Genomic DNA, 24,987 nt, shown 5'->3' with positions numbered 1-24,987 from the left:
CATGAACAAGGCTTTTTTTATTCAGCTTTTTCACCATAAACACAAAATTTGGCCTTTTTCAATTTTAAGTATATAGAATCATTTATTTATTTAATACCGATAATACGATGTCTCTTTAATTTAAATCTCAAATATACGTACACACAACAAAAAAAACAACAACAACAAAAAAAAGTCTACACGAGCTGAGTTCTTTAATGATGTAAAAAAAGCACTCAAAAGGGTTTTTGAGAAGAGACAAGAGGACACAGAACAAGTAGCCACTCTCATCTCACCACCCCTCTCTACTTGCTCTATCACTCTCTCTCTCTCTTTCCCTGTTCTTTTTCTCTCATTCTTCTTCTTCTTCCTCTAGAGATCTCTATCTCTATCTCCACCCTTTTTCTCTTTCTTTAGAGAGATAACAGTGACATTTTCTCTGAACGCATCTATGGCTGTTCTGTTTCTTTCACTTCTCCTCGTAGCCATGGCCGGACATTCTAGTAAGTACTTTCACTCTTCTTCAGATTTCTTTGCTTACTTCCACTCTTAAGCCTTTTAGTTTTGGTCTGTAAAAGGTTCTTGTAGCACTTAAGGGTTTTACTGTTCCTCAGTGTTCTGTCATTGCTAGACAGACTTTAATAAAAATTATCATTATTTTCAATATATTGTTTAAGTAAGTATATCATTACTTATTCTCCAATCTTCCTGCTATTTCCTTGGTTAAATTTAATTTGAAGTATGAGAAAAAGATATGAAAAACTAAATAATAGAAACGAGATTTGTCTTCTGTTCATCTCATTTTTTTCAAGTTCCTCTCCTTTTGTTTAAGTTCCCGTTTTTGCAGCTTCTTTCTTGTGGCTTGAAATGTTTTTTTTTTCTTGGCAAAGTTCACAAACTCTTATAAATCTTACTGGTTTATCTGATCTGCTTGTTTTCTCACCACTTCTTACTTGAATGTCGGTTATTTGCAAATCTTGAATTTAGACGGTGATTTCAAGATTTCCCCAAATCTTGATGGCTTCCCATCATAGAACGAAGAAAGATACAGCTATCTATTCTTCTTCATCACTTGTAATGTTTGGTATCTTTCTTGTGGTCTCTGTAGGTGCCTCGTGGTGTGTGTGTAAAACAGGACTGAGTGATACAGTGCTACAGCAAACCCTAGACTATGCCTGTGGAAATGGAGCAGATTGTAATCCTATTAAGCCAAAACAATCTTGCTTCAACCCTGACAATGTTAGGTCTCATTGCAGCTACGCAGTCAATAGCTTCTTCCAAAAGAAGGGCCAGTCTTCTGGCACTTGTGATTTTAAAGGCACTGCCACTCCCACCAGCTCCGATCCCAGTTAGTCTCTCTCTCAGCCATCCTCATTTAGCTGCTCTTTGGTTTACAATGTGTTTTTAACTATATTTGGGGAATTAGAAGTTAGAACCAGGGACCCTAATGCTAAAGAAACTTGCTTTTTTGGAGTGATTGTTAGGATTCAATGTGGTGGTCAAATTATTGATAGTTACAGAAAGTTGAAGGCTATTGTTTTTGTCTCTTGTATTCAAGATTCTGAGACAAAATGGATACGCCAAATACAGAATAAAGACTTGTAATTTATAGCTTCAATCAATATCCTAACATTTTCCTGCGTTTGTTGGACTTTTTTCTTACAGGCTATACAGGATGTAACTTCCCTACTAGTGCCAGGTAGGCTTCTGATTCAAATGGCTTTATCAAGAAATTGAAAAACAAAAAAACGTTTTGCATTTTTTTTTTGTTTTGGGACCAAAACCAAGAATTGTGATCAACTTGTTTTCATTCTATATTTGTGGCAAAGAGAAAAAGTAGATTAAAGTTTGATTTGGGTCCCAATTTACAACTTTTTTTTTTTGTTTTTGTTTACTTTTGTTGTGAAAGAGATAGCATCATTCACATTTGATATAAAAAAACAGCATCACTAGTGTTACTTAAATAGAATAAAGGAAACAGAATAAGTAATCAAAATTTTGACTCTATTGTGAACGTACATTGGATTACATCTTCTTTGTTTAAGAACCTTTTAACTCTAAAAGTACGCAATTTCCTTTATTTCTTTACTCACACTTTTGATCATATCTATAATCAAATCAAATGCTTTATTGGAATTATAGTTTGAACGCATGATCATGTTCTTGACTGATATGATACTCTAAACCTTTAATCTTTTTTAGGACCCGTCAAAGACCCTTCAGTTGTTAGAAACTGAGACTTTTCTTTTTCTTTTTGCTATCGTTTTGGAGTATAGAATATGAACTTGCTTGGAAGATCTTCCTTGAAAAGCAATATCTTTCGTCAAGACTTGGTCTAGTTTTGAATTTCATAAGTATAGTTGTTTCTTGTCTGATATACTCTTTATGTTCTTCCAGCGGCTCTGGTGGCAGCACCACTGTGTCACCTGGCACATCCAGTCCAAAAGGTAGCTCAACCACCACCACACTTCCTGGTAGTGGTACCAACAGTCCTTATTCAGGGACCTCAACCAATGGAGCATTTGGAGGCAATAGCACAGGAATCAACACTGGGACAGGGATTAACCCGGATTACACTACAGATAACAGCGCGTTTGCTCTCCAGAACTCGAGCAAACTGTTCATCGGCCTTCTCTTGATCGCTTCGAGTGTTTCTGTTCTTTCTTGATGCTCTAAGGATGTTAGTGTTCTCTGGTTTTGTGGGTGCACTTAGTTATCGTTCCGAGGACATGGGTCTAGTTTAGTGGTAATCTCTGTCTCTATGTTATGTTTTTGTTGTAAGAAAGATTTCAGCTCGTGCTTTTACTCTTACCTCTTGACGGTTGATGCCAGTCGAAAAATTTATATATATAAATGATCTTATCCCCGGCTCATATATAAAGATAAATTCTTTATATATTTGGTCTGAAAACACGAATTTGCTTACTAACCAGCCATCATACTTCAAATCCAACGTTGTTTATGTACGTAATTATATATGTATATAATTAACATTATATTTGGTTCGGTTAATGGTGTTATAACATCTATATTGATGTCAACCCATGCATGTGTATTTTACACTAGACAAAAAGTATATACACAGAATCAGACATCAGTTATGTTGCATCATAATGTGATAAAACCATAAAACTTAAAAACGGCACCAAACATGTGAGTTCACACCAATTGACTTTATTTAGCTGACTTGTTTTTAGCCAATTAAGTAAATCTGGAACCAAAAAAAGTGATACGTTTTAAACATCAATAACAAAGTGATGCCACCATAATTTGAACTTTCAATCAGAAAATCGATACATATACTAGTAAGTTTGACGTCTGTTGATGGTTGAATGAATTATATGGTCACTTTTTTGGTTCCCCTTGCGTTTCGTCCTTATGAACTAGTTTGTACTTTGTATATTCCGTAGATTATATGCTTGTCACCATCCCAACTCCATAGAAAAACAGCGATGTGGTGATGTTTTGTGTGCCAGCTATTGGCTATGGCCTAAGTGATGATGCAGTAGTAGTGTTAATGAGATGTGTTGAAATCTTTATGAAGAATTTACCAATTTTTACTGATGCATTATTTCCAAGTGTCATTGACTCACAAGTCACACCACACATCAATATATTTAACTTTTAAGCTGTCCAATCCGAGATGAAAAGACATTTTGGGAAATGATTTCAAAAATTGTAACCTATGGAGCTAGCCAAAATAGTGACAAAAAAAAAAAAAAACAAAAAAAAGGCTGAGAGTAAAGACAGACGAAGACATTCGTCGATATGGGTGCAGAATAATAGGTTATGGGTTATTACGTATTTTTAAAGAAATTGAGGGTCTTTTTGAAATTTAAGTTAAAGGTATGTTAATTATTGCAATTGTTTATTTTTAAAACATTTCTTCTTCCGTGTGATAACTCCTCTCACTCTCTCTCTTGCTGGTCCCTCTCAAGCTCCACCTCTCCCCACATTTCTTCCCCATTCTCTCTCTAAACCCATTTTTTTTCCTCCAAAAATCGAAACTTTCCGACGAGTTTTAAACACTTGAGCTTCCTAGGACTCAAAGCATACCGTAGTCCTATGGTATGTACCAGCACCGGCTCTGTTTTTCTTTTTTCTCTCCATCGTTTGCTCTGTTTTTGTACTTTTTTTTTCTTGGGTTTCTTACACCATCGTTGCTCCTTTGGTTCCGTAATTCACAAGCAAGGGTTGTTTCAGATCTTTGTCTGGGGATTTTGTGAAAGTTTGGTTCTTCACTTGACGAACTGATTTTTCTGGTTTATCTGCATTTTGGTATCACGCGTTTGGCAACTGTACTAAAATGGGTTTTGGGGGATGTGTAAGGGTTATTAATCTAGAGTTTCCCTTTTTGGAATCTCTTACTGGACATGGAATTTAAATGAGAATCCTTGGCTTTCGGTGGTTACTTGCTTTCGATTTTGTTTTTGTTAAAGGTTGCTAATTTGTTTTCCCATGAAGGGGAGATTAGTGTTGTAAGATAGTCTTTTTGACATGGGTTCTGGCTTGATAAAGTATGATCATAACCTTTTTTTTATTTGAGTTGCAATCTTGTTAATTGTTCTGTCTTGATTAATGATTTTCCTTTTTTGATTCCCCTGTGGATTGATTTTTTTCTTTGTTCTGAGTGAGCTTTCATTTCTTGTTTGAAATACTCGGATCTGATTTCTTGTGCATGTATCTTATAAGCTAGAATTATGTTTTTGACATGATTTATGGCTGGATCGAATCTATCAAAGGTTACTATGGCTTCTCTGTGATCAGTTGCAAAATCATATTGGCTTTACTCTTAAATAAATAAAAACTTCCTTTTTGAGTCTCTTGTTTGAAATACTTGAGCCAGTCTTACTGTACATATTTATACACATTTGGCCAGTGATCCGACCAACTTGGTTCTCTTTGATGAGTTGCAAAAGTATATTAGCTTTACACTCTTGTTCAATGATTTTCCTATTGATCTGAGCGTTATATTATCTCGTTTAAAGGACAAACCATGCAAGTCCTTTAGAAGTGCTGAAGGATCAAGAGTTAGTCCTAACGAAGAAACATTAGAGTTAGAAAAATATCTGCATACCCATATCGTTATGCCTTTATATGGCTCCTGATCATTCTCTTTAAGTTGTATATATGCGTCATTTGTACAATTGTATGGCAGTATCACACTGGTTTTTCATATTGCTCTACACTAATTCCATGTAGAGTAACAATACATTTTCATGATTGCTTCCCAAATTAGTGTTTGCTTGCTGATGATTCTCATTACTGCAATTATTGTAGAAGTCAATTTGTGAAACATGTGGACATCAAGGATGGAAGGAGTCACTTGTAACTTGCTCTAAGTGCCGTATAGCCTGTAACCACCGGTGAGAAGTAATATCTTATCTTATAAGTTTTGCTTATGTAGTCAAATTAATATTTTGATTGTCTTTTACTAATTCTCTTTCAATTTTATCTCTGTTTTCCAGTTATTGCATGCGGGAAATTTCATTTGAGACCTCAATACGTTTTGTCTGTGCTGATTGTTCGATGAGACCTGTTCAAAACAAATTTACTTCTGACTCTATTAAAGCAGTCCCTAAAAGTGATAGAAATAAAGTGCGGGTGGAATCCTCAAATCCAGTTCCCAAATGGAAAAAAATTCCTGAAACATCAAAGATGAAGTTGATTTCACCAGAGGAAGTCAGAAAACTTTCATGTGGAGGCAATAAGTCAACTTTTAAAGTACCAAGACCATTTTCAGCTCGTTCTGCAATGAGTTTAACAAAACAAACTGCTATGTTTCCAAGAGCTAGGAGTTTTAATTCTGCGGTAGGGGCTCACAAAACCAATTCAGTTGTCCTTCCACCTAAAAAGGTTGAGCCTCTTAGTCCGCCTACTCTCCAGATTCGTCCAGGATTCTTAAGACAAACTTCCAAAGCACAAGCAGTAGTAGAAGGTGGTGTCTTTTGGTTCTTCTCTTTATGGTTTTTCTTAACTATCTATTTCCTTTCTAAAGGCTTTATATAACGCACTTCTCTTACTCAGAAGACAAAAAAACATATTTTGCTGATTTTGTATACTTTTTGGCTTTTCAAGGCTCAAAATCGAGAGTTGGTGATGGAGCTAAATATCACAGTTCCAACGAGATATGCCGATCAATCTTATCTGAGAAATTGTTGCAATTACTTCCATATCGTCCAGCTTTGCTCCCTACTTGGAAGTAAGTTACTGAGTTCTTTATACAATATGTCTTCTTGCGCTACTATATATGTTTTATGCTACAATCAGATCATTCTAAATCACTTTTACTAATTTCACAATTTCCATGGGATATGTTGGCAAATTACCCTTTTTCACTCATTGTGCTTAGCCTTATCTGCATTCTTAAAAGGAATTCTTAGTTTCTTTAGCATGAGGCTTTGTTACATTGCTGAAAATCCTGAAACTGAAGATGTATATATTTTATAAATTTTTCTTTCTGCACTATCACAGGGGACGCATTGTGGACTCTGCTACACCATCTGAGTTTAATGGCGAGTTTTTAGCTCAACCGCCATCTAAAGTCCATGCGAAGGCGTACAGACTTTCAAAGGGGATCCCTGTCTTACTCAATGTCAAATTAGTTCCTATAGGCAATCTTCTGAGTGATTTGTTTGTGAACAGAAACCCTGGGCTCTCAGATGTCGAGATGTACATTTTCCCATATGACAAGAACACAAAAAGGTACACAGGTCTCTCTTTCTACAAAGGAAACGCTTTTTGTTAATAGTTATCACAAAAATTACTATTCTTGCAGGTTTTCGGAGGAACGTGATAATAATCTCTTTGAGGCCATGAGGACTCGCAGTGCCATGATCAAAATTAACATGAATGGCATACCATTGTTGATATTCTCTTCAAAACTACTGGACAAGTCCTCTCAGAGTAAGCTTAAAGTATTCTTTCAGGTTTATCATTGGCTTCAAGATTATATATATATACCTCTTTTTGTGGTTGCAGTTATGATCAAGATGCAGAAGAAAACAAGTAACTTTCTCTGGGGAATTTTTCTCCTGACAAAAAATTCTTTAGCACTTCTTCCAGGAACTTCCAGTCAAACTGCTCAACATTTTGATGATGGAGATGTGGTTGACAATGACTATGAAGTAGGTTATTTCCTTGATTTTTCAAAATCTAAGACCTTTCAAAATTCAAATTAGTAGATTCAGTTTGGTTATAGAGCTTCATCATCATAGCTTTCATGTATATCAAGTCTCCAAATGAGATTGTTCTCGTCTCTGATGTTATGAGTTTTGCTTGGTTTTCGTTGAATCAGCCTTTATTCAGATATACCAACCACAGGAGTCCCGGGAAGCAATTGCAGAGACATTACAGGGATAGGGATTGATTCAATGCGAGTGGCTACAGCTGTATCAAAGAAAATGGTAGATAGATTAGTGCTACTAATCTCTGATTGTGTTCTATTGTGGTGTAAGAAGCAAAGATTACAGCTCTTGACTTTTGTTTTACCTTATTTACCTCCTGGTATTTACTTGTAGATTTTTATGGGTACTAAATAAATATTTACTTGTAGAGGTTATGCTGTTTATATAATTCCATCGACAGTAAATGGTACACTTTATTCATATAGTTGATCCCAGACTTTTATACTCTATAAACAAGGGATAACTAAAGTAAGAAATTTGACTATTTATAAAAGAAAAAAACACATATAAATACTGATTTTGCGAACGAATTTGAACTTGGTTTTCGTATAGAATTAATTAAAGCAAGGTTCAAGTTTTGGGGTTCAAGCGCATAAAAATTTGTCTACGCTCTTGAAAGGAAAAAGAAAACGAAAGTAAAAAACTGTTGCTTCCAAGTCAAGAAAACGATCGATCAAAACCTGGTTTCAGTCAAGGCCATTGAAGAAACCCTTTGATCGATAGCAATGGACGTTGAAAGTGGACATGAGGCTGGATCAGAAGCTTCGCAAACTTCTTCAGGCTCAGAGCTAAGCCTTGCCGAGGTAAAGAAGCTATACCCCAATTGCATTTTCGAGTAACTTACTTTATGGTTTCTCTTGCTTTACGTCTTCTCTTCTTGTGCGTCTTTATAGACTTTGTCGATTCTTAGAAATTCTATCTTCGTCTTTCTTTCTGGGATTTATGTTTTCTTCGGTAGCAAACGATTCAGAGAGTGATCTTTATAATTTGGTACGTATAGAAGCCTTGTGAAATATGCGGTACTGATGCCAATGAGGATGAGATAATGACATGCTTCAGGTGCAAAGACACACGAGAGCATATGTAAGATCAATCATTCCTCCGATCTACTCAAGTAAAGGATTAATATACAGTCAGCAATTGATTGATTAATTCATATGTTTCAGATATTGCACGAGGGTGAAGAAAGAATATGTTCCTTTGACATGGATATGTGATGATTGTTCCTCAGATGGCCTAGTTACTAGTAATTTAAGAAGCAATCGAGTTGTGGCTTGTACTGATCAAACTGCTTATACATCATCAAGAACTAGGCATCATCAAGTTGTTGATAGGGGCGTACAACAAGCGACTCTGGTAATCAAAATGCTTGTACCGACGACAGAGACATCTATGGATTTAGGGTTGTTTGAAAAAGCTTTCCTTCTTGTGTCACAAGTCATTTTGATTCGGCTACTTTGATCATCATTTGATTCTTGTGCACATTCTTCTGTCTTTTGGAACATGGTGGATTGATACGTGATGCTTTTTCCAAGGTGTGAATTTAGGGGTGTGCTATATATTTTGTTTGTTTCCATGCGACAATTAGATTACTAATTTGGTTTCAAACAATTTTTCTCACAACTACGTCCATTGTGGAAACGCTTTACTTTTTTTTTGTTGTTCTTCTTCTTAAATATGAAAAGTTTCAATCTTTTTCCTTTTGTTTGGGTTGTAATCAACTATTATTGAAAAATATATATTAGAAACTGTTGTAAAATAGCACTTTAATAAATACATATAAACATAATTAGGAGAAAGAAAACTTGGTGAGAAAGCTAAGCTGGATTAATATAAGTACATGGTTTGGAAAATGCCACGTCGGCACATATTTTTCCTTTTTTGTTTTTGTTTTGTTACTTTTGTAACTTTAATTGGATAATATTCCTTAGATCTCGGAGATTAAACATTAAATTTTCCTAAAACTTTTTATAAACGTGAAAGTTATCCCCAAATCTTATATAAATAATAAATAATAGAATTTGAAGCTCGCTTTCGTATTTATATCTATTTAAAAAGAAAAAAAAAAAGAAAAAAAAAAACTCCATTCAAGATTGGGGTTTGGAGAGAAGCAAGAAGAAGTTTGTTAAAACCCAAAGTCGTTCGTGAGAGAAAGATAATCACAAACTGAATCAAGAAGAAGGAAAAAAGATCAAATCTTTTAAGGGGTTTCAATCTTGACTCCGTTGATTTGAAGAGAGACCCTTTTGCCTTTTTTTTTTTTTTTAGATTGATTGATTGATATTTGATAACAATGGTCGACAAAAGTGGTTACGAGTCTCCATCAGATATAATAAACCTTTCCGATTCCGCGGTAAATTTTGCTACTTTGCTTGCGATTTTTATTGTTCTGGGTTTTCGATTTTATTAAAGCGATTGCATTTGTACTTGCGCCCCTCTTTTGTAATCAAGATTCAATTTTTGCATCTTTTAGGGTTTCTTGATTTCTGAGTTTTTATTTTTATTTTTATAATGTTCATTTGTGTTAATTGGAAAGCTAGCTAGTTTCGAATTGCTTTATTACTGATCTTTAATTTGCTACATATGTATTTAGAAGAAGAAGAAGAAGAAGAAGAAGAATAACAAGAAGAAGCCGTGTGAAGTATGCGGAAGCGCTGCTAATGAGCTTTTGGTTATGACATGCTTCAAGTGCAGAGACACAAGAGAGCATACGTAATGACTCGTTTAGTTTCATATTAGTTACCCCTGTTTATTGAGCTAGCGCACAAAACTCACTCACATGTTCTAGTTGAATATAATCTTCTTCTTTTGTTTTTGTGTGTTTAAGTTACTGCGCCAGGGTCATCTTACAACGTGTTCCTCGTATTTGGCTATGTGAAGAGTGCCGTGATTCCTCATCTGCTAATCCTCATGTTAAAGAAGCTGCTCAGTTATCAAGAACTATGCAAGTGGAACAAGCTGCGGTTAACAAAGTTTCTATTGATCAAACTGTTCCATTGTCAAGAACTAAGCTACTTGTGGATATCCAAGATCCTATCGATCGAGCTGCTCCATCATCAAGAACTATTCAAGCTGTTGATAACGGAATTTCGACTGAAGCTGCTCTGTCATCAAGAACGAATCAAGTTTTATATAACAAAGATTGGAGTGAAGCTGCTCCATCATCAAGAACTAATCAAGTTGTGGAACAAGTAGTGCCTGTTGTTGCTCATATTCAACATCAGTATACTACACAAGAGTCAACTCCATTTTCACTAGATGATGAAACCCATCTTTTTCACTTCAACTATTCTTCAGTTTCTCGCCCTCCGTTGATGAAAAAAAGAAGAAAGTGACTGGTGTCTTGATTGGTCAAAATATTGTCCACTAGTGTTCACGTCAATGCATTGATCTCTCCACTGATTCCAAATCTGACGACCAAAGGCCTCGTTTCAAAGAGATTTGCGTTGTTAAAGAGTCATATGGATTTAGGGGTTTATAATTGGCCATATTAGCTTAACTTTTTTCTTGTGTCACAAGTCAATTTGCTAGTTGACTAAAAATTGAGATTGGACTTATTTTATTTTCATTTGGAGTAGTCATATACTATATGACAAATGTACATAATCTTCTTCCTACTCAACGAAGCTTGGAGTAAAGAATTAAGAATTCCGTTTATGGCTTCACCCCAAAGTCGTACGCATCTGTATCCGCAAGGAAGGACCTACTTACTAGTATACCATTAATTAAAAAGTAGGAACACACAAGTTTCATCGAATGATGTTAGAGGTGCTATTGATGACAATATATGGACTCATACTCGAGGTTACCAAATATAGGTAACCTTCGTCTAGCTTTTCTAAACTGGCAGCACCCGTATTATTTAATCTCTTACATTCATATTTCAAATTCTACATGTTTATGTAATTAACATATATCACATACCCAAATCCAAGTTGCATACATCTCAGAGGTTTAAAACGCCATATTTTCTTATTTAAAACATATTATACAAGCAAGCAAGTGGGATAATTTGTGTAGCACCATGTTCATGTTGAATGAAAAAATCAAGAGAGTGATCATAACTATAAAATCCTATAACTAGAGATTTTCCATTATAAACCATATTATGTATGAAGGTAAATGCACCTAAAAACATTACTATAGAGAGTATAGAAGCTCAAACATCTAAATCGTTATCTCCCCTTTATTAGCACATGGGCGTTTTTGCAAATTTATGAAAAGTTGGCACTTTTTTAGTAGTTAAAGAAACTAAGGGCCTTTTAACTTAAAGTAAAAGAGGTAGGGGGTAATATTTGCCAATATCGAATTCTCAGAGAGACTGAGAAAGATTATTGTCGTCTTCGTCGTTCCCCTCTCTTCCCCCCCTCACCTTCGCTCCACTTTCTCTCTCTCTCTCTCTCCACAGTGTGTCTGTTCCCTTTTCAACGTTAAAAACTCGCCGGCGGTTTCAATTCCACGGTAAGTAGTTGAATCGTTTTGGTATCTGAAACCACCACATTCTTAATTTTTCTCATCTCCCCTGTGTTCGTCGTGTATTCTCGGGTTTACTGATCATTTTTATTTTTGTTCCTCGCTTTATATTCCGTACTTCGTAAGCAAAAAATAGTGTAAGATACTTTGTCTTTGATGATTCTGTGAAGTCTTTGCTCTTCGTTTTTTCTTATTAAAAACAAAAAAAACAAACTGGTTGATTCTGTGTTCCGGTTTTATCTGCTGCATTCCTTGTCACGCGTTTCGTACTTTTCACCTGCAAATGGGTTTTGTTAGGGCTTGGTAATCTAGGGTTCCGACTATAGAACTTCTCTACTGTACACATGATTTCTTTGAGAATCGGTGGTTTTTTTAAGCTTGGTTTTAAATTTCTAGTGGGATAATCATCTGCAATGGAGTTTGTTATCTCATTTTTGAAGTTCTCTCAAGCAGACTGTGAGAAGAGATTCGTCGATATTATTTCTTCTCATCCTAAATATGTTGTTGGGTTTTCTGATTTTTTATTTAATTCCGGTTACGTTTTTTTTTTGGTTCAAGGTTGAGAATTTCTCATCAATCACAATGAGTCCTGGTCAGTTGCCTTCAGATTCAATCAAAGTAGTTCCTGGCAGGAGTAAGCTGAGGGTTGAATCTTCTAATCCAGTCCCCAGAGGGAACCCAACATCTAGACCTTCAAAGGTGAAGTTGATTTCACCCGTGGAGGCTATGAAACTTTCATCTGGAGGCAAAGTGATGGCGGTTTCTCCTGTTAAGCGTGCTCGTGCAACTTATCAAGTACCAAATCCTGTCCCTGCTCGTCGAACTCCTAAAACACCAAGGCCTGTCTCGGCTCAACCAACTCCTGAAGCACCCATACATGCCCCGGCTTGTCCAATTTCTGGAGCACCAAGACCTATCCCGGCTCGTCCAACTTCTGAAGCACCAAGACATACCTCGGCTCGTCCAACTTCTAAAGCACCAAGAGATCCAAAACGTGTTTTGGCTTTTCCTGCAGAAGGTTTCAAAAGAGAAATCGTTTGCGGTCTTCGAGCTTTGAGTCTGACGACTACACCAGTGAGACAGAGAACCAATCCAAGGATACTTCAATCAAAGATGGTCGAGCCTCCTAGTCCACGTGCTTTGCAGATTCGCTTAAGAATTAAGCAAAAAGCTGCTAATGCTACACAAGTTGTAGAAGGTTATATATTTTCCTTCTCTCTGCTTCCTGAAAGCCAAATAATCCTGAACTTGTTTGCATTGGATCTAAAAAATATGTCTTGCTCTTTCTTGGTTTCTCTAGGGACAATTGTGGAAGTTGGTGATAAAACTATAGATCATGGTTTCAACGAGATACGTCAATCAGTCTCTGATGAAGAACTATCGCAGCTACTTCTATATCTACCAGCTCAGCATCCTACTTGGAAGTGAGTTACTTGAAACTTCATAATATTTTTTTCTACCAAACATCTGTTATGTTAGAAGCGTTAATCAGATCACTCTATACAGCTAGATTGTTGCCATTACACTAATTACTTAAATCTCTTTCACAGTATACTTATGCTACTTGGTTGAAACTGACGATTTGCAAATGCCGGAACTTGCTGTGTTTTCAAGAGCATGACCCTATTAAGACTCATGATGTCATATTGCACTTTTATTTTGACTGTTTTGTTTTCTTTTAGACTAGGATCTTTTGACCTTCACAAGTTACTAACCAAACAGTTTGTATTTGCTTGTAATTGATGAACTCTTCCTTTTAACTATTGTACCAGCGGACGCATTATGGATTATGCTACTCCGCCTGAGTTTGACTGCGAGTTTTGGGCTAAACCGGCATCCAATATCACGAGGAAGGCACTCAGACTTTCTAAGATGATGCCTGCATTACTCAAGGTTGAATTGCTTCCTACATGCCACATTCTTAATGATATGTTTGGCAGAAGCCCAACGCTATTGAATGTTGAAGTTTACCTTTTCCCAGATGAGAAGAAAACAGAAAGGTACTCAAAAGCCCTTTCTATGAAGGACAAGCTTCTTCTTCTTGTTGAATAACTGTTATCAATAAAATTATTTAATCATACTCTTTAGGTTTAAAGGGGAATATACTCATCTGTTTGAGGCAATAGGAACTCGCAATGCCATGATTAAAGTTGATGTAAACGGCACTGATCTGTTGATATTCTCCTCGAAACTATTGGACAAGACCTCCCAGTGTATGCCTACTGTATTACTACATATGTTTCTTTTATGTCCATAAACACTCAATGAATAACTTCCATTTTGTGTGTCCAAAAAAAAAAAAAGCATAAACAGAACTTCCATTTTGTTTGCAGTTCTCATCAATACACAGAAGAAAACAGACAACTTCCTTTGGGGTTTTTTTCTCCAGACCAAAAACTCACTAGCACTTGTTCCTGGAACTGCTTCTCAAATTGATAAAGATTCTGATGATGGGGATGTGGTTGACATGGACATAGACACTGAATGCCTGACCCCGAGTGTGGCTCTGAAGCTAATTGCAGAAGCACAAAGCACTTCCTCAAGATCACCGGAGAAATTGAGCAAAGAAGCAACTTTACCTCCTGGTTTTGAGAACATTTGGGCACCACCCTTGGTGAAACTTAATATACAAGGAACTTTAAACACTCTGTCTGATCAAACCGTATCCTCTGGAATAGTGCGTAACCAGTCAGGGAAGTGGTTGTTTGGGTACATTAGGTGCCATAAGAGCATCTCTGAAGTCACAGCTGGGCTTTTGGCTATATACCATGGCCTCAGATTTCTGTGGGACAGCGGTTTCCGAAGAATCCAATTAGAGACAACAAGCTCTGAGATCATCAAGGCTCTAACAACAAAGTCGTACCTGTTTCCTAAAAGAAAAACGATTCTGGGATCGTGCAAGGACATGATCTTGAGGGACTGGGAGTGTGACATATACCATATCTCCAAAGGAGAGAATTCGTGTGCAGAATGGCTAGCCAGCAGATCAGAAGAGCAGCCTCAAGGATTAGTTTTCTTCGAATACCCTCCTAGAGGCCTTGTGGATCTTCTGGAGAAAGACCAGCTTGCAGCTAGATAAGCTTCTTCAGCTTTGAGGTACAGTCACAGTGAACAGCTTAGAGGTACATATCTCGGTTTTAGTTAGTAGTTTGACCATTTTGAGAATACTAGAAGAAGAAGAAGAAATGTTTTTGAGTGTTAATGTGACATCCTAGTCGTAGGTAAGTACAGTGGAGTTATCATTGTAAACACAGCTCAAGTAACAAGTAACAAAACGTCTTTGTGAAGAGTTTCACTCCAGATGGCAGATTCAGTGTCGCTCCTTCTCTACAGCTTCTCTATCGTTGCACATTAACTCCCTCTTCTGTATATACATTTTTCCACAGAAACCCAATTCACCCACATAGAAAACAAAAATAAATATAATCTTACTCTTACAGATTAAACGATAAATTCGCCGTTGGCAGAAAAATGGGTTTAGGTTTTACGCCGGTTCACCAATTTTAAATTGGTTTCTGCGGTTCAACCGGTCATCTAATATCAGTTTTTGATTGGTTGAGTTGCTAGGTTTCTCAATTTCCCTCCAAAGAAGCTCTTTATTAATCAACAAAACTTTAAAAAAAAAAACTTAAAAAGCAAGATATTTATTAGCAGCTTCAGAGTAGTGTTTCGTTTTTCAATTTTCTGCTTCTTGACCCTTCAGCTGCTCTCACCTCGTCTTCGAAAATAAGACTGTCACATCTCCCGGAGATGACAATGGTCGGCAAATCTCTCGGAAAGAACTTTAAAGACTGTGACGGAAAAGTCGCCGGGAAAAGCCAACGAAAAGTGGGACTTATTTACGATGAGACGATGTGCAAACACGACACACCTGACGGTGAAGTTCACGTAGAGTGTCCCGATCGCATCAGAGTTATCTGGGAGAAGCTTCAGCTCGCTGGAGTCACTCAAAGGTTTCTACTTTCCTCTTCTTGTTCAATTTTGCTGTCTTTTTGGGGATAAAGCCCTAGAAAATCCTGAATATTTACCCAAATTGGGTACTATACTGATTCTTTGAGCTGAGAAACAGGTCTCGTTTTGTTTTCCTTCTTTGGCATCACGACATTTGATTTTCTCAGTGTGATTTGTACATGTCATAGAGAATCTAAAGATGTTGCTGATTTTTTTTAATCCTACATTCATATATGTTGCTTGCTTAACTGTTTCAGTGAAGACATTTCTTTTACTTGAAATTCTTCATACTGTTTATAGGCTGTTTTTATTTTTTTGTTTATTTACGGTTTTGGATTTTTTGGCTTATTTTCGTCATGTCTTACTCTCGTGTAAAGTTTTTTTTTTTTTTCATTCTTTTCACTCATAAGACTATCAATTAGACTAAACGAGGTATCCCATTAGTTAGGAAGATGGAATGTAGTCTTTCCTAGTGTATTTACGATTGGATTTTGTTGAAAATAACCTTCTTTGCAGATGTGTGGTTCTTGGTGGCAGCAAAGCGGAAGATAAACATCTCCAGTTAGTTCACACAAAGAAACATGTTAATTTAGTTAAGAGGATTACCACAAAACAGAAAGATCATCGGAGAAACAGGACTGCTTCACAGTTTGATTCAATATATCTGAATGGAGGTTCATCTGAAGCCGCATATCTTGCAGCTGGATCTGTTCTGAAGGTAATACTCGATGCATACAAATGCTTCTTTCACATTGGAGGATTATCCGACTGATTGACGATAGCTAACAATGTTTTCTTGTAATTTAACAGGTGGTGGAGAAAGTTGCACAAGGAGAATTAGATTGTGGCTTTGCTATTGTCAGGCCCCCAGGGCACCATGCTGAGGCAGGTGAAGCCATGGGTTTTTGTTTATTCAACAATGTTGCCGTTGCTGCAAGTTATTTACTAAACCAAAGAGTAAGGACTTCTATTGACTTTTGTTTTGCTTTTAGTATCTTTTACTTGCTCTCAAAATTGATTGGTCACATTCCTCTGGTGTGTTTGTTCTCATGTTCTTTTGCTTCTATGGATTGCAGCCGGATCTAGGTTTTAAGAAAATTCTGATTGTTGATTGGGATATCCATCACGGAAATGGTACACAGAAGATGTTCTGGAAAGATCCTCGTGTACTAGTTTTCTCTGTTCATAGGTATATATTTGCAGCCACTGTCTACTCTTGTTTCCAAACTAATTGTTCATATGATCTTTGCTGAGGTTTAAAGTGACTAGAAATGCATTTGTGGCTAGGCATGATCACGGAAGTTTTTATCCATCAGGTGATGATGGAGATTATAACATGGTTGGGGAAGGTCCAGGTGAAGGGTTTAACATAAACGTTCCATGGGAGCAAGGAGGTTGTGGAGATGCAGATTATCTTGTCGCATGGGACCATATCTTGATTCCTGTGCTGAAGGAATATAATCCCGATATTATTTTGCTTTCAGCTGGATTTGATGCAGGTATATATGGGCTAACTATTAGTTTCATGGCTGTATCACAGTAAGAGGAGTGTTACTGTTCATGACTATGTCACAGTAAGAGGAGTGTAACATTTCCACCTTCCTGTTTACAGCTATTGGTGATCCACTCGGGGGTTGTTGTGTAACACCATATGGATATTCAGTTATGTTGAAGAAGGTTGGTGTTTTAGTGAACTTCCTTTTCCCTCCATTGTTTGTTATTTGAGTGCCACAGGTCTCTCTACCCCTGACTATAACAAAGCTACATAATTTACACTTAGATTTGAGCTCGTTTAATTTGTTTCACAAATCTTCTTTCAGCTGATGGAGTTTGCACAAGGAAAGATAGTACTGGCGTTAGAGGGAGGGTACAATCTTGAGTCAATGGCAATGTCTTCACTCGCATGTGTCCAAGTTTTACTTGAAGAAAAACCAATTCAATGTTCTTCTGGAACATACCCATTAGAATCTACACGGCGTGTAATACAAGTGGTATGGCTCTCTATCATCCTATTTCTAACTTTCTGATTTGACAGTCTGAAACAATCTTGTTTGTATGAATTGGCTATGATTTCTCTTTCCACCTCAGTTTTCTGTCGTAAATATTTTAGAGCCCTATGTTACTAGCTGACAAAGCCCATCTGTTTCTTGTGGGTTTAGGTACGCAAGAGACATTGCATGTATTGGCCCTCACTTGCAGATGAATTATCGTGGAAGCTAATTAATCAGAAAACCCCAACTCCAGCAGGGAAACTTTCTTCTTGTCTACCAATTCCATCTTCATTAGTTGTTAGCCATGAATCAGTTAGTGGCGCAAGGATAGAAGGTCATAACCTGACCGCCTTTCCCTCCTTAGAGCCCAGAAGCAGCATTCATCTTTTTCACCACTCACATCTCTCTATCACCAATAAAAGAAAGGCTCCCGGTTCTGGTTCGACCTCAAGCTATGTCAAGGGTATTGAATTTGAGGATCACATTACTTTCGGCAAAAAAACTTCCTCCAAGGTAAGTGAAGTTTCGGCTATCCTTCCTCACCTTGTTGTTTTCGCTTCCAGGAATTAGTTTGGTTTGCATTCCCTTTCAGGCAATTGTTGATGTTTGATTACCTTTCTCAGGAGAATAGAGAGCTAAGGTACACATTTTCTGCTGCTTCTGACTCATTGATGGCATCTAATGAGAATTTAAAGAACCTAAGTGCAGAAAGAAACTCCGCTGACGCTGTCCTTCATACAGTGGAAGAGTTAAAGTCTCTGCTGGCTGCTCGAGATGGAGAATTGGAGGCAAGGAGACAAGAGTTAAATACCAAAACGAAAGAGCTAGAAGCACGGCTAATCTTGGATAGTGCTCGAGCGAAAGAAATTCATGGTCTTCGTGCCAAAATAGAGAGTTTGATGCGGGAGAAAGATGAGGCGGTAGCGACAGCTGAACGCCTAGATAAGAAACTCCAAGAAAATAGATCAAGAAGCCGACTTAAGAATGAAGACATGGACTCAGAAGATGAAGACATGGACTCAGAAGATCTCGAACCAGATCTTGAAACCATGTCGCAGGAGCTGAAGAAATATATGCACCTTGACTTGGAGAAGTTCAAAAAAGATTATGAGCGTTACATCTGGGAGTTAAAGAAAGAAAGGGAGCTTGCCATTACCGCAGCAGTTATCACCACTCGGTATCAAGTATGTCGGAAATGGAAGAGGCAGGGTACTCTAAGTAGTGAGCTTAAATTCGCAGCAGATGTATACCACAAGCTGCGCTCGTTGGTTGAAAAGGGCGGGAAGAGCCACATTTACTGTGCTGTAGAAGTGTATGAGGAGGAGTGGAAGAAGATTGTTATTCCTCATCACAAACCTAAATCCCCTGTCTCTCGTGGAAAACGTTTCTTCCCCAACAGCCACAGAATGGACTAAGATACAGAGGTAAAATTACAAGGAAGATATTTTTGTGTTTCACTGTAGCACAAGAACCTTTTTGTCATGTAACCACACGATCATCATAAAAAAAAAAAACAGTGATTGTGAGTTTCAGCTATCTAAAAAAAAAAAAAATTGCACATTGACTCCAGAAGAGTTTTATTGCCGGTTCACTGGTCTAAACCCTTGGTCTCGCATGAAAATATCTGATTGGTTAAAAAGTTAAGTTTCCCCAATTTCCCTCCATATAATCTCGGAAAATGGTGAAACTCAAACCTCAATTAAAAAATAAAAGAAAAAGGGATAATAAATACCCATACCTTTTAGTTTGGAGACACAGAGCTGAGACCAAACATGGACCCTTCTTCTTCACCTTCCTCGGACAATAAGACTGTCGTCACATCATCACATCTCTCGGATATGGCCACGGCCGGGCAATCTTCCGGGAAATATTACGAAAATTTGGACGCTGAAGTCGCCGGGAAAATCCAGCGAAAGGTGGGTCTTATTTACGACGAGACAATGTGCAAACACGACACACCTGACGGTGAAGATCACCCAGAGTGTCCCGATCGCATCAGAGTTATCTGGGAGAAGCTTCAGCTTGCCGGAGTTTCCCAAAGGTTCATCCTTTTCCCCTCTTCTCGTGCCTGCTCTGTTGTTTGTTTGATAATAAAGCCCTAGAAAAATGCTCAAACTTAGTCAAATTGGGTAATTTCTGATTCTCTTAGCTCACAAACGGATCCTAATCTGTTATTATTGTTTGTTAATAGACCATTAACTATCTCAATTTGAAATTGTCAAATGGTTCGTATGCTGCTGAATTTTATTCTATATATTAGGTGTTTCATAGCTCAATAATGTTGGTTATTTTCCGTCTCGGGTTCCCATGTCCTATGGGCAGAATGTTTATAATCCTTTCTTGAATCGATGTTTTTCATTTCCGTTTAATTTTCACTCACAAGACTGTTCATTAGAGTAAATCTGGCACCCCATTAGTTAAGAAGTTGGAATTTAGGCTTTCGGGTGTGTATCCAATCCCAACTATCATCACAATTTTTGGTCTTTCCTTTTGCAGATGTGTGGTTCTTGGCAGTAGCAAAGCAGAGGATAAGCATCTCCAATTGGTTCACACAAAGGACCATGTTAATTTAGTTAAGACTATTAGCACAAAACAGAAAGATTACCGGAGAAACAAGATTGCTTCACAGTTGAATTCGATTTATCTCAACGGAGGTTCATCTGAAGCCGCATATCTTGCTGCTGGATCTGTTGTAAAGGTAATAATAACACTAGATGCATACAGATGACTTGCTCCTATCTTAGTGGAAGATAGAAAACTGCTATAATGATAGGTAACGATGTTTTTTTTGCAACTTAACAGGTGGCAGAGAAAGTTGCAGAAGGAGAGTTAGATTCTGGCTTTGCTATTGTCAGGCCCCCTGGGCACCATGCTGAGACAGATGAAGCCATGGGTTTTTGTTTATTCAACAATGTTGCTGTTGCTGCTAGTTATCTACTAAACGAAAGAGTAAAGACTTCTATTGACTTTTGTGATGTCCTTGTATTCTCTTACTTATTTTCAAACTCGTTGGCCACATTCCTTAGGTTTTCCTATTTCCAAGTTCTTTTGGCTTTTCTTGAATACAGCCGGATCTAGGTGTCAAGAAAATTCTGATTGTTGATTGGGATGTCCATCACGGAAATGGCACACAGAAGATGTTCTGGAAAGATCCTCGTGTACTATTTTTCTCTGTTCATAGGTATGTAATTGTGACCTTTATTTACTCTTCTTTTGACGCTACAAATGTTCAACTCTGTTAGTGTTACCTTTTCACTTGATTTCTATTGAGTTTTATTCTTGGTTAATAATTAAAAACGCATTTGTGGTTAGGCATGAGTATGGAAGTTTCTATCCATCAGGGGATGATGGAGATTATAACATGGTTGGGGAAGGTCCAGGTGAAGGCTTTAACATAAACGTTCCATGGGATCAAGGACGATGTGGAGATGCAGACTATCTTGCCGCATGGGACCATATCTTGATTCCTGTGGCTAGGGAATTTAACCCTGATATTATATTGCTCTCAGCTGGATTTGATGCAGGTATATATAGTTTTAAGCATTATTTTATTTTAAGGCTATGTCACGTTCAGAGTTGTGTAACCTTTTCAAACTCCTCTTGACAGCTATTGGTGATCCGCTCGGGGGTTGTCGCGTAACACCATATGGATATTCAGTTATGTTGAAGAAGGTTGGTATTGATGTGAACTCCCTCTTTTGTTCATTGTTTGTATTTGCATTCCATAGGATCTATACTGGGATTCGATATCCTTCTGTTTCACCATTGTTCTCAGCTGATGGAGTTTACACATGGAAAGATTGTGATGGCCTTAGAGGGAGGGTACAATCTTGACTCAATTGCAAAGTCTTCACTTGCATGTGTCCAAGTTTTGCTTGAAGATAAAATAATTCAAGGTTCTTCTGAAGCATACCCATTTGAGTCTACATGGCCTGTCATACAAGCGGTATAGCTCTATACCATCTTCTTACGTCCTCATTTCACAATCTGATTTAACCTCATATCTCTTTCGAGCTCAGTTTTTCGGTCATATATGTTCTGTAGGGCTTATGTTACTAATTGACAAAACTCATCTGTTTCTTGTGGGTTTAGGTACGCAAAAGGCTATGCGCATATTGGCCTTCACTTGCAGATGAATTGTCGTGGAAACTGATTAATCAGAAAATTCCTAATCCAGTTGGGCACCCTTCTTTTTGTCAACCATTTCCATTTCCTTTTTCGTTGTTCATCAGAGAGAGTTTCCTTGCCAAATCAGATTTCGAAAAACCTTACTTCTTTATCACTTAGCAACCACCTCTTAACTTCTTTGCCTCTTTACTAGTTTTCCTGTGCTTAATCTTCTTTTTCTGGAGACAGTTTATGTATTTCTTCTTGTCACAGAATTTCTTTTGTTTGTTCATTATAGATTATCCTTATCTCAAGCTCCGACTCTGAAACTGAAGACGATCCCCATGGACTCGTGTATCAAATTTCGAAACTCAGCATTGAAAACCACCAAGTAGATACTGCATCTACATCTTGGAGAGCTGATCTCGCAAAGGTTGACATTTGGTATGCTTCTTTTGGATCCAACATGTGGAAACCGAGGTTTCTTTGCTATATTCAAGGGGGACAGGTAAGTAACCATGTTTTGTTTTGGGGTTGAGTCTGAGAGCTCAGGCCTTAATTGACACATTGATGACTTGTCTGTGTTTATTTTCAGGTTGATGGACTGAAAAAGGCATGTGTTGGTTCAATGGATAAAAGTCCACCAAAGGAAATAGTGTGGGAAACTTTTCCACATAGATTGTTCTTCGGCCGTGAATATACAGCTCGTTGGGGTGTAGGAGGAGTTGCTTTCACCAATCCCCTTGCTAATCTCAATGATCAAACTCAAATGTGTTTGTACAGAATCACGTTAAGTGTACCACGTTTCGTCTCATTTCCGTTCAGTTTCCATATTTACTTCATTTAATGATCTTTCTACTTATTCACTAGGGTGGTTTTTTCTGTTCTTTTTTTGTGAACAGGCTTGAGCAGTTCAACGACGTTCTGTGTCAAGAAAATGCTTTGAATTTGGATTCAGATTCGGCGATCTTTGATCTAGCTGCTCTTCAGTCAGCAGAGAACCAAATATCCATTTTACCTGAGGCTGTTTCGGTTAGTCAGACAACAAATGTTGATTGATACACTCATAAAAAAAATGTAATAATCACATCTATTTTTGTTTATCGACATTGTTTACACAGAATAGCTGGTATGCAAATGTTGTCTGGTTGGGGAAAAAAGGCGACATTCCCATACTTACAATGACGTAAGTTTTCATGATTCCTTTTCTTTTGTTGCCGAGCTAAACTGCGAGAGGAATAAACTCGTCGAACTTCCTTTCTTTGGTGCGGTTTCTCAATAATATTTTGTTTGCAGTTGCACGCTTTCTGCTGTTGAGAAGTTCAAATCCGGTGAGGTCCCTGTAAGACCTCCTGCAAAAGCCTATGCCAAGACCTTAATAAGGGGACTTGTGGAAGGAGGAAGATTCTCTGAAGAAGAAGCTGAGGCTTACATAGACAACGCTGCGTCTAAACCTCTCTAATATATTATTTACCCAGAAACCGACCTCTTGATAACGTTTTGGAGCGTTGGGGTTTCTGAGTCATTCAATTAGCACTAAAAAAAGGAAAAACAATATTATGGCTTCGGATATAGGCTTTACCGTGAAGCCTGCTGTATTCGGTATCATAAACCCCCTTGTATGGAATGCAAATCAATACTATTTATGAATTTCGCCTTAGTATTTAAAGAATTTTAGTTTTTCCTCCCATTGTGTTTTTGGTAAATAAGGAAGAGAAAAATGTTAAATAACCTCTGTTGTGACACTTCACACTATCAATATAACCACATGGCATCTGTTTAGATATTTAAACGTTATTACAGTTTAGTGTTTACAAAATTTGCCCTAAAAGAAAAGAGGAAATAATTGAAGTGAAGAATCGAAACAATTGTAGAGTTTCCCCCCAGATTAAGTGTTGATCCTACTCTTCAGCTTAGTTTAGGCACAGTCTTAAACTACAATTGCACATTAACCCCCTCAATACAATTTTAAGAGGTGGCGGAGAAAGTTGCAGAAGGAGAATTAGATTATGGATTTGCTATTGCCAGGCACCATGCTGAGACAGATGAAGCCATGGGTTTTTGTTTATCAACAATGTAGCAACTTGTGCTCATTTTTGTGATGCTATCAGTATCTTTTATTTGCTATTCTTTAGTCAGATTCCTTTGGTGTGTTTGTTCTCATGTTCTTTTGCTTTACTCTAATGCAGCCGGATCTAGGTATCAAGAAAATTTTGATTGTTGATTGGGATATCCATCACGGAAACGGTACGCAGAAGAATTGGAACGATATTCTTGCTTACCTGTGACTCGTGAAGACGCCTCTTCCCCAACAGTCACAGTAAGCACTAAGCCTAGGAACCGGAAAAGGGTCCGGCGCAACGAGAGTCCTGAATTTACTTCTTGAAGAGCAAGTAAGCAACAGAGAAAGTAAAAAAAAGATCAATTTAGTTATTTGCAGAAAATCAAGTTTTCGCCGGTCCACTTGTTTCAGTTACGTCCCGTGTGGTTCTTCTAGCAAAATGTGACGTGTCAGATTTGTTTTGTGGTTTTCCACTTTCCCTCCAAAGAATCTCAGTCAACCTCAAGATTAAAAAAAATAAAATAAATTAAAAATTGAAAAAAATAAAATGGGAAAAATGTCTTTAAAATCATCAACTTTCAAATTGTGGTCATTATAATCATCAACTTCTTCTCTGGCCATTTAAAGCATATATGTCATGTTGACTTTGTTGTAAATCATAAACTGCTGTTGACCGAGCCAAAACCAACACGTCGTCAAATCCTTTAACAGACTAGTTAACTGACGTTTAGCCGACGTTAATCGATTTCTGTTAGTCAAAACGACATCGTTTTTCACTTAAACGAAACTAATTAATCGATAGTAAAATCCCCAAATTGAGAATCAAATCCCTAAAATCTCATTTGTCTTCTCCATCTTCTTCTCTACCTTCTTCTCCATCTTCTTCTCTATCTTCTTCTCTATCTTCTACAGAATCTGGGCAATCAACTCCTCCATCTTCTTCTCTATATTTTCGTCCATCTTTTCCTCCATCTTCTCATACAGTTATGTCATGCGAATCTGGGCAATCAAGTGGAGAAAATGGAGGTCGAGGATTTCCTTCAAAGTGTCATTGCGGTTTAGACTTGGTCATCTATACGTCGAACACAAAACAGAACCCCGGGAGACCTTTCTTTCGTTGTCCAAGTAAACGAGATGTAAGTAATTTTGTTTTCTTCTCCATCTTTTATGTAACTTATGTGTATAAAATTGTCGTTTTGAGCTTGATAACCATTGTAGGATCATTTGTTTAAATGGG

At 37.4% G+C, this 24,987-nt stretch overlaps 6 protein-coding genes across 12 annotated transcripts in view; all 6 read left to right on the top strand.

Annotated features, from left to right (window-relative positions):
- The first annotated feature begins 294 nt into the window (after window positions 1–294).
- Window positions 295–2,845, top strand: LOC17875503 (PLASMODESMATA CALLOSE-BINDING PROTEIN 1). The gene is made up of 4 exons (XM_006281074.2): window positions 295–482; window positions 1,088–1,327; window positions 1,645–1,678; window positions 2,377–2,845. Exons 1-4 carry the CDS (start codon window positions 431–433, stop codon window positions 2,645–2,647), a joined length of 597 nt encoding a protein of 198 aa, XP_006281136.1. The 5' UTR covers window positions 295–430; the 3' UTR covers window positions 2,648–2,845.
- Window positions 2,846–3,899: 1,054 nt separating this feature from the next.
- On the top strand, window positions 3,900–7,586 carry LOC17874987. 2 transcript variants are annotated; one of them, XM_023786457.1, is made up of 8 exons: window positions 3,900–4,047; window positions 5,260–5,345; window positions 5,448–5,917; window positions 6,058–6,181; window positions 6,454–6,684; window positions 6,758–6,885; window positions 6,961–7,106; window positions 7,277–7,586. In XM_023786457.1, the coding sequence occupies exons 1-8, from the start codon at window positions 4,045–4,047 to the stop codon at window positions 7,346–7,348; spliced, it is 1,260 nt and encodes a 419-aa protein (XP_023642225.1). In that variant the 5' UTR covers window positions 3,900–4,044; the 3' UTR covers window positions 7,349–7,586. The 2 variants fall into 2 exon arrangements, with proteins under 2 accessions (XP_023642225.1, XP_023642227.1); XM_023786459.1 differs by lacking the exon at window positions 3,900–4,047 and having other exon boundaries at window positions 5,264–5,352.
- Window positions 7,587–9,270: 1,684 nt separating this feature from the next.
- Window positions 9,271–10,748, top strand: LOC17876154. Of its 2 annotated transcripts, none has more exons than XM_023790089.1 (3): window positions 9,271–9,519; window positions 9,763–9,878; window positions 9,994–10,748. In XM_023790089.1, the coding sequence occupies exons 1-3, from the start codon at window positions 9,460–9,462 to the stop codon at window positions 10,499–10,501; spliced, it is 684 nt and encodes a 227-aa protein (XP_023645857.1). In that variant the 5' UTR covers window positions 9,271–9,459; the 3' UTR covers window positions 10,502–10,748. The 2 variants fall into 2 exon arrangements, with proteins under 2 accessions (XP_023645857.1, XP_006281754.1); XM_006281692.2 differs by having other exon boundaries at window positions 9,760–9,878.
- Window positions 10,749–11,533: 785 nt separating this feature from the next.
- Window positions 11,534–14,971, top strand: LOC17876895. The gene is made up of 6 exons (XM_023786705.1): window positions 11,534–11,627; window positions 12,198–12,837; window positions 12,940–13,063; window positions 13,412–13,639; window positions 13,728–13,852; window positions 13,973–14,971. Exons 2-6 carry the CDS (start codon window positions 12,222–12,224, stop codon window positions 14,716–14,718), a joined length of 1,839 nt encoding a protein of 612 aa, XP_023642473.1. The 5' UTR covers window positions 11,534–11,627; window positions 12,198–12,221; the 3' UTR covers window positions 14,719–14,971.
- Window positions 14,972–15,346: 375 nt separating this feature from the next.
- On the top strand, window positions 15,347–19,064 carry LOC17876184 (histone deacetylase 5). 2 transcript variants are annotated; one of them, XM_023777842.1, is made up of 10 exons: window positions 15,367–15,592; window positions 16,107–16,308; window positions 16,401–16,547; window positions 16,667–16,779; window positions 16,878–17,089; window positions 17,203–17,267; window positions 17,411–17,581; window positions 17,750–18,094; window positions 18,205–18,221; window positions 18,323–18,506. In XM_023777842.1, the coding sequence occupies exons 1-10, from the start codon at window positions 15,390–15,392 to the stop codon at window positions 18,429–18,431; spliced, it is 1,584 nt and encodes a 527-aa protein (XP_023633610.1). In that variant the 5' UTR covers window positions 15,367–15,389; the 3' UTR covers window positions 18,432–18,506. The 2 variants fall into 2 exon arrangements, with proteins under 2 accessions (XP_023633609.1, XP_023633610.1); XM_023777841.1 differs by having other exon boundaries at window positions 15,347–15,592; window positions 18,205–19,064.
- Window positions 19,065–19,325: 261 nt separating this feature from the next.
- LOC17877286 (histone deacetylase 5) overlaps window positions 19,326–24,987 on the top strand; it is a 21,158-nt gene continuing 15,496 nt past the window's right edge. Inside the window, exons 1-13 of one of the 4 annotated variants that reach the window (XM_023777839.1) lie at window positions 19,326–19,622; window positions 20,078–20,279; window positions 20,384–20,530; window positions 20,650–20,762; window positions 20,894–21,105; window positions 21,189–21,253; window positions 21,357–21,527; window positions 21,674–21,757; window positions 21,987–22,196; window positions 22,284–22,477; window positions 22,591–22,720; window positions 22,810–22,874; window positions 22,985–23,416. In XM_023777839.1, coding sequence (XP_023633607.1) covers window positions 19,354–19,622; window positions 20,078–20,279; window positions 20,384–20,530; window positions 20,650–20,762; window positions 20,894–21,105; window positions 21,189–21,253; window positions 21,357–21,527; window positions 21,674–21,757; window positions 21,987–22,196; window positions 22,284–22,477; window positions 22,591–22,720; window positions 22,810–22,874; window positions 22,985–23,150 — 2,028 coding nt within the window. In that variant the 5' untranslated portion in view covers window positions 19,326–19,353 and the 3' untranslated portion in view covers window positions 23,151–23,416. Of the gene's footprint in view, window positions 19,623–20,077; window positions 20,280–20,383; window positions 20,531–20,649; window positions 20,763–20,893; window positions 21,106–21,188; window positions 21,254–21,356; window positions 21,528–21,673; window positions 21,758–21,986; window positions 22,197–22,283; window positions 22,478–22,590; window positions 22,721–22,809; window positions 22,875–22,984; window positions 23,417–24,987 lie in introns of those variants that run through there. The other 3 variants (XM_006280099.2, XM_006280100.2, XM_023777838.1) reach the window with 3 other exon arrangements.

Source organism: Capsella rubella, unplaced genomic scaffold (assembly GCF_000375325.1).
Source record: "Capsella rubella cultivar Monte Gargano unplaced genomic scaffold, Caprub1_0 scaffold_8, whole genome shotgun sequence".
Classification (NCBI taxonomy): domain Eukaryota; kingdom Viridiplantae; phylum Streptophyta; class Magnoliopsida; order Brassicales; family Brassicaceae; genus Capsella; species Capsella rubella.
This window is presented reverse-complemented; position numbering and strand designations above follow the sequence as displayed.

Coding starts and splice junctions, on each gene's coding strand:
- LOC17874987 (XM_023786457.1), top strand. Junction 6,685..6,757: donor TATGACAAGAACACAAAAAG/GTACACAGGTCT, acceptor CTATTCTTGCAG/GTTTTCGGAGGAACGTGATA. Junction 6,886..6,960: donor ACTGGACAAGTCCTCTCAGA/GTAAGCTTAAAG, acceptor TTGTGGTTGCAG/TTATGATCAAGATGCAGAAG.
- LOC17875503 (XM_006281074.2), top strand. CDS start 431: ATGGCTGTTCTGTTTCTTTCACTTCTCCTCGTAGCCATGGCCGGACAT. Junction 1,328..1,644: donor TCCCACCAGCTCCGATCCCA/GTTAGTCTCTCT, acceptor TTTTTCTTACAG/GCTATACAGGATGTAACTTC. Junction 1,679..2,376: donor AACTTCCCTACTAGTGCCAG/GTAGGCTTCTGA, acceptor ATGTTCTTCCAG/CGGCTCTGGTGGCAGCACCA.
- LOC17876895 (XM_023786705.1), top strand. CDS start 12,222: ATGAGTCCTGGTCAGTTGCCTTCAGATTCAATCAAAGTAGTTCCTGGC. Junction 13,064..13,411: donor GCTCAGCATCCTACTTGGAA/GTGAGTTACTTG, acceptor CTATTGTACCAG/CGGACGCATTATGGATTATG. Junction 13,853..13,972: donor ATTGGACAAGACCTCCCAGT/GTATGCCTACTG, acceptor TTTTGTTTGCAG/TTCTCATCAATACACAGAAG.
- LOC17876184 (XM_023777841.1), top strand. CDS start 15,390: ATGACAATGGTCGGCAAATCTCTCGGAAAGAACTTTAAAGACTGTGAC. Junction 16,780..16,877: donor CTAGTTTTCTCTGTTCATAG/GTATATATTTGC, acceptor ATTTGTGGCTAG/GCATGATCACGGAAGTTTTT. Junction 18,095..18,204: donor GCAAAAAAACTTCCTCCAAG/GTAAGTGAAGTT, acceptor TACCTTTCTCAG/GAGAATAGAGAGCTAAGGTA.
- LOC17876154 (XM_006281692.2), top strand. CDS start 9,460: ATGGTCGACAAAAGTGGTTACGAGTCTCCATCAGATATAATAAACCTT. Junction 9,520..9,759: donor TAAACCTTTCCGATTCCGCG/GTAAATTTTGCT, acceptor ATATGTATTTAG/AAGAAGAAGAAGAAGAAGAA. Junction 9,879..9,993: donor AGAGACACAAGAGAGCATAC/GTAATGACTCGT, acceptor TGTGTGTTTAAG/TTACTGCGCCAGGGTCATCT.